The sequence below is a fragment of the Corvus kubaryi genome, unplaced genomic scaffold (assembly GCF_017639235.1).
Source record: "Corvus kubaryi isolate FWS band 111438036 unplaced genomic scaffold, C.kubaryi_AGA036_p1.0 37367, whole genome shotgun sequence".
In the NCBI taxonomy this organism is placed as follows: domain Eukaryota; kingdom Metazoa; phylum Chordata; class Aves; order Passeriformes; family Corvidae; genus Corvus; species Corvus kubaryi.
This window is the reverse complement of record NW_024581119.1, coordinates 5537744-5543743: the sequence shown is the minus strand read 5'-3', so window position 1 is coordinate 5543743 and position 6000 is coordinate 5537744. Positions and strand designations below refer to the sequence as shown.

The 6000-nt window shown below is 57.6% G+C and overlaps 1 protein-coding gene across 3 annotated transcripts in view; it reads left to right on the top strand.

Moving 5' to 3' along the window:
- The first annotated feature begins 1142 nt into the window (after nt 1-1142).
- KIRREL3 (kirre like nephrin family adhesion molecule 3) overlaps nt 1143-6000 on the top strand; it is a 346067-nt gene continuing 341209 nt past the window's right edge. For 2 of the 3 annotated variants that reach the window (XM_042034427.1, XM_042034426.1), the window contains exon 1: nt 1144-1374. In XM_042034427.1, coding sequence (XP_041890361.1) covers nt 1314-1374 — 61 coding nt within the window. In that variant the 5' untranslated portion in view covers nt 1144-1313. Of the gene's footprint in view, nt 1375-6000 lie in introns of all 3 variants that reach the window. The other variant, XM_042034425.1, reaches the window with a different exon arrangement.

Genomic DNA, 6000 nt, shown 5'->3' with positions numbered 1-6000 from the left:
CCAAACCAGGGCTGGTAGCCATGCTGTAGCCATGGTTTAGCCGTGGTCCTACCAAGGTAAGCAGGAAGCCCCGGAACAGCAGGGAGAGCTGCGCAGCCTTTCTTTCAAACTCACCTTGCAGTAATTAAGAGTCCACAGCTGTAATTACTTTCTCATTTTGGATTAATAATTGCCTCAGCCATCCCCACATGCCCCTCAGACTGGTGATGAGGGAGGCTTTGGCAACAGTAGCCACACCAAGTGTGGTGGGAAGCAATGATTTTATTGCTTGCATTTGATTTTTGGGCACCTCTGCTCCGCTCCCAAACTCTAGCTGGGTGAAAATGAAATTACAGAAGGGGAAAAAAAACCCACCCTAAAAGGATAAAAAGGGTGATTAAAGGAGAGAAAAGGCCCTTTTGCACGTTGCCCCAACCCTGCAAAATGACAGCGGGAAGTGCTTGCACAGGGACCCCCTTACAAGCAAAACTTTATTTGGGGGGTGGGGGGTGGTTATTTTTATTTTTTACTCCCAGCTCCCATGTGTGCTTTTATGGATGAGTGAAGAGCTCCCCTCCTGGAGAAAATGAGGGTGCAGCTCTGGGGTCTTCCAGAGCCCCCCCTCCCCCATTTCCAGCTCCCTCTGGACTTGTGGGAGGTTGTTGGATGTAATTTATCTCCGGGGGGGGAAACCACATACACACGCTATTCCCCCTCTCTTTTCCCGGGATTTTGGGAATATTCCCCTGTATTTCAGCATGAGGCTCTGGCTGTCCCCCTCTCCTTTCAGGGGAAGGCATGGGCTGCCCCGCAGGGAGATGAGGAGGGGTCCAGAGCTGCCGTGACCGATGGGCAACCCCCTCCCCCCCTTAAATTTAGGCGCAAAAGCCGCGCAGGTGTTCGCGCTCCTGCTTTAGCTGCCCCGTTGGGGCGGCGGCAGCGCCGCGAGGGGGGCGAGCATCCCTTCCTCCCGCACAGCTGAGGCAGGAGCTGGAACCCCCCCCCCACCCCACCTTAACCCCCCCACCCCTCGGCGCGGAGAGCTTTGGGGAGGGGGGTGATGCACAAATGTTCCGCCCCGCGCTGAGCCATCGCCGTCCCCCGGCTGCGCGCAAGTTACTCCCCCTTTCCCCGGCACTTTGCCTCCCTCCCCTTCCCCCCCCCCGCTCCAAAAGCCGGGCTGCGCCGCCGAGGCTCCGCCAGTGAAGGCAGCGCTGCCGGGGGAGGAGCTGGGGGGGCGGCGATGGAGCCGCGCGAGCGGAGCCGGCGGGCGGCGGCCTGAAGCCCCCGCCGGCAGCGGCAGCGGAGCCCCGGCGCCGAGCCCACCCTGAGGAATGAGCGCTTTCCAGGCAGACCTCCTCCTCCTCCTGCTCGGGTGCTTCCTGCTCAGCCACGGTAGGACCCCGGACTTTGCGAGAGGGGCGGACGGGAGGAGCCGGGGGGGGTCCTCGGCTTGGGGTGGGTGGGTTGCGAGGGGAGAAGGGTGCGGGGCGGAGAGGGAGGATTGCGGAGTTTTCGCCGCCGAGGCAGCTTACCTTTCTTTCCTTAAAAAAAAAAAAGGGAAAATCTTTAGCATGCAAATGAGTGTTTTCTGTTCCAGCCCGGTTAATTGGATCGTGTTTGTGTGCAAACACGGCTTGGCTGAGCAACAGCCCCCCCCCCCCCGCCCCCCCCCCCCCCCCCGGGGGGGGGGGCCGCGGGGTCGGGTCCCCGAGCTGGAGCCGCTGCCGCCAGCCCGAGCGGCACCACCCCCCCCCCCCCCCCCCCCCCCCCATCGCCGCCCGGTGCTTCCCCCGGTGCAGGAGGGCGATGGATGCTCAGTTTCGGTGGCAGCGGAGGAGCCGCTCGGGCTGGCGGCAGCGGCTCCAGCTCGGGGACAGGAGCCTGCGGCCGTGGAGCCCGGGTAGGGAGCGATTTGCGCCTGGGGGGGTGCAGGGAAGGAGAGTTGCTTCCCATGCAGCCAGCCGGAGGGAGGTGGGCACCCCGCGGGGGTGTCACCGCCCCATCCCACCTCCCCACAGCACGGGAGCGAGGGCAGGAGCGTGGGAATCCGCAGGAATTCACCCCGCAACTTTACAACCTGCTTGATTCCCACCCAAAAAATCAAAAAAATAAAGAAGGATTTGGGAAGGGGGTGCGTTTTGGGAAGCTGTGTCTGACGTGCTGCTGTGTGCCTGCTCCCTGAACTGTCTGTCACCTGTGGAGGACGCTGAGCTGCAGCCAGACTCCGGCTTCGCCTCTGTGCTGCTCATCCCCTCCCAACGCCGGTGTCAAATCCCATCTGTGTCACGCCGCCGTGGTCCCCACGCCAGCTTTTGTGAGGGTACGGCTTGGGGATGCTTGGGGAAAAAAAGAAAAAAGGGATAAAAAAACCCCAAACCCACGCAGCCCGTCCATCTGTTGATTAAATGAAGGATAAAACTTTTGGAGAGAGTAGTGCTTCTCCACGGGCAGCTGGTTTTTTGCTCAGCCAGACATTATTGCTGAACATCCCCCACCATACGCTGGGTTTCACCCTATTCCCCGAGCAGGGACGCTGTGTTTGTTGTGTCTGTGCTCCTGCTTGTCCTTCCCTCTTCTTTTCCTGGGCTCGGATGCGACGTTGGACTCCTATACTGTCCTCCCTTCCCCTTTTCTCTTCCCCTCGCCCTCTGCTTGTACTAATATTCCTTCGGGGAGAAAGCTGTGTTTGCATTTGCCTTTGCTGCTGCACAAAAGAAACCCACTGTGTCCTCCGTGTGGGTTTCTGGCTGAACAAATCTGAACTCTCGCTGGTACAGCAGGGCAGCGGCGGGGCCGGGCAGAGCAGCGATCTGGAAGCTGCTCCCGGCCTTCGCACATCCCTCCCTGCTCCCACGGATCCGGTCCCTCCCTGCAGGTCAAATGCCAGTTTGCTAGCGGGGCTAGAAGTTTGTGTGCGGGATCCAGCCGGGATTTGTTGGGTTCTCCCCGCTCTCCTTCCTTTTTTTACAGCCATGATTTCAGTGTGGGTTAATGGACTTTTTAATAGCGCTCGTGTTGGGAAGTCACGGCGGCTCCTCGGCTCTGCTGCCTGAGCTCGGCTGATTTGTCTGCTGCCTGTTCCAGCAGGATCGTGCATCTGGTACCTGCTTATTCATGCCGGCTTCGGAGGCACAGAGAGTGCCTTGCAGAGCGTTTTTTCCGCTGTTTTCTCCCACAGGATGAGCCAAGAGCGTTTCTGTGGAGTTGCCGCTCTCCGTACGCGACGAAGGCGCTGTCGGCAGCACCGTGGCTCTTCCCGTTGGGGTGCAACCGTGCAAAGGATCCCTACAGGGACTTAATGCACAGGGTTCCTTCAGCCACATGGCGCTGTGGGGGGGGAAAGGCCTGGCTGGAGGTGCTGAAGCTGATTTTTGCAGCACATGTTGTGTTTGCCTCCCCTCGAGCAGCCGCTGTGGCGTGTCCAGATGTGGTGGCACTCGCTGGCCATGGCAAAGGTGTCCCTAAGCTGTGGGGATGGGCAGGCACAGGGCAGCCCTGCCTCGCTCAGGAGGAGCTGGTGGGCCAAAAGTCGTTTCAAGGGACTTCAGGAGTTTCAGGAGCTCCTTTTTGTGGGCAAGGGGCAGGCAGGACTGTGTTTCCTTGCCAAAGTCGCTTGAAGGGATTTGCCATAATTAAATTCCCCTGAGCCAAGGACAGCAGGGCTGGAAGGATCACCTCTGGTGAAAGCCCCACTTGGGATCTGTGGTCTGGACACTACTTTAAAAAAAAAAATCTCCTAATCCTAAACCTCCCCAAAGGGATGTTTTCCATCACGGGATTTGTACACCTGTGCCCTTGGGTTTGTACTTCATGGGCGTCCCGGTGATATCCTGGCATCCTGCTGTTCCTGCAGCCCGTGCAGGCTGGAGCGTGGGCTCCCGATGGAGCTTGCAGGAGGAGGAAGCTGCTTTTTGCTCCTGTCTGGGGCTGTGCTGCACTTGGACAGCCCAGGCATGGCTCAGCCTGCGAGGGAGGAGGATCTGTCCCACAGCTCACTGCTCCAGGGGACCTGGGCACAACAAATTGCTTTCCCTGGAGCATCCTCTGCCTTTTCCCCTTGTAAATGGTCTGAAGCAGCCTGTGCTGGCTCTTTCTGAGAGGGCATAGGTCGCTGCTCCAGGTTTTTCCCTGGTACCACTCACTTTCCACCCCCTCAAAGCTGTCAGGGCCACGCCTTTGGTGGAAGGGAGAGAAAGTCCCAGCACAGTTTGCCTCCTGCGGAGATGGGGATGCGTGGTGCCCCTTGGTGGGAAGGAATTGCTGCTGCCATGGAACTGCTTCTTGGGAAGAACTCACCCTTCCCTTCCCTGCTCCAGTGCCAGCCAAACTGGGGGAGGCTGGAAGCAACTGGGGAAGGTGTCTTGGCTGTGGGAGGTGGGGTTGTGGGGAGGAGCACCACTGAAGATGCACCCACAGCCACCTCCTCCTCTCACTGGCCTGTACCAGCTGGATTTGGCAGCATCTTAACTTTACCTTGGATGGGAAGATTTCTGCCTGTCTGGGGCTCTCTTTCCAAAGGCATGTTTGCTTTCCCTCAGGGTGATGAATACCGAGTTCTCTGGGTGTTGCAGGGTATGTTTTTCTCCTTCACAGTTCACTTGGTTCCTCCCTGGAAGCAAATGCTTTACAATCTTCTGTCAGAGGGGCCCCTTATCAGCAGCAGTGGCTCAACTTCCCACTGGCTCGGCTGCAGCCCCCAGGTGGAGAAGGGTGAAATTATGCTGATGAGAGAAACCAGGCCAATTCCACCCACCAGCACTGGTTAGGCTCAAGAGATGAGGATTTTCACATCTTGGGGGTGGTTAGTGGGTGATGGGGAGGAAAAATGCAAGGTTTGGGGTGCTGGGAGTGTGTGTGCAAGAGCTGGGGCATTTGGGGGGTTTCTATGTCTGACTACCACGAGTCTGTTAGTGAAAAGCCTGGAAATCTGTGGCTGTGGTCCCTCTTCCACATTCGCTCCTCCTGCCATGTGGAGAGCAGGGCAGCTTTGCAAGGGAAGTGTGTTGGGCTGTTCCCTAAACCTGCAGGTGAGTGTCAGCACTGGGAGCTGCTTGGGAAGCACAAGGAGTGGAAGCACCGGTGAGCTTTAAAAATAATGGCAAGGAAGAGCTCCTGCAGCCCAAGGATGTTCTGCAACCTCAGGATGTTCTGTGAACTGAAAATGGTTGAGTAGAAGACAGAGATGGTTTGGAAAGGTGCTCTGTGAGGTGCTGCTGGTGGAGAGGTGCAGGTTTGGCAGGGGCAGTGTGTTCACAGCTGAGCTGCATGGGAAGGAAACTGAAATAAGCCTCACGTTAGAGCTGGTGGTGTCCAGTCTGTGCTGTCCCAGAGGAGGAGTGGTGCAGGATTGCCTCCTCCAATGCGTGTTTTAACACAGTGTAGGTTTCCTGTCTCCCATCTGCACCTCCTGCAGTGAGAGCTGCGTGAGGACCACTGATGACTTTGCTCAAATCAGCTTTTCTTGCAAGGTTTCAGCTCTCAGAAAAGCACGGGAGGGAGGAGCTGGGGTTTTGCTCAGGTGCCCTGTGCCAGAGGGAGGGGAGCAGGGCAGATTTTTCTCCTTGGAGCCAACGCTGCATCCCCACCAGCCTCCCCCTTCCAAGGTTATGCGGAGGTGCCCGGGCACTTTATGCACAGCACATCTTGGGCTGATGTCGATTATTTCTGTGCTTTCCTGTTGGTTTAGGGGACACCAACTGGAGTCAGAACGTGCCCAGAAATCCCTGACAGGTTCCCAGCACCGTGTGTCACCAGCTCCCAGCCGCTCTGTAGTCGGACTGCAAATGTTGGGATAAAAAAGCTCCGTGCTCTTCTTTCTTTTGTAGCTGTAAATAAAGGGGGGAGAGGCCAATGTGCCCCTTAGGTTGTGAGTTGGCTGAGGATCAAGGGCTTTGAATAAACTGTTTTCTTCCTGTGAGCAGCCTGTGATGGAGAGTGTGGCTGCTCCAAACCTCTGATTTAATGATTGGCTTTGCAAGTTTGTACAGTGCTCCAGCTCCTCAGCACACTGTGTGCAGG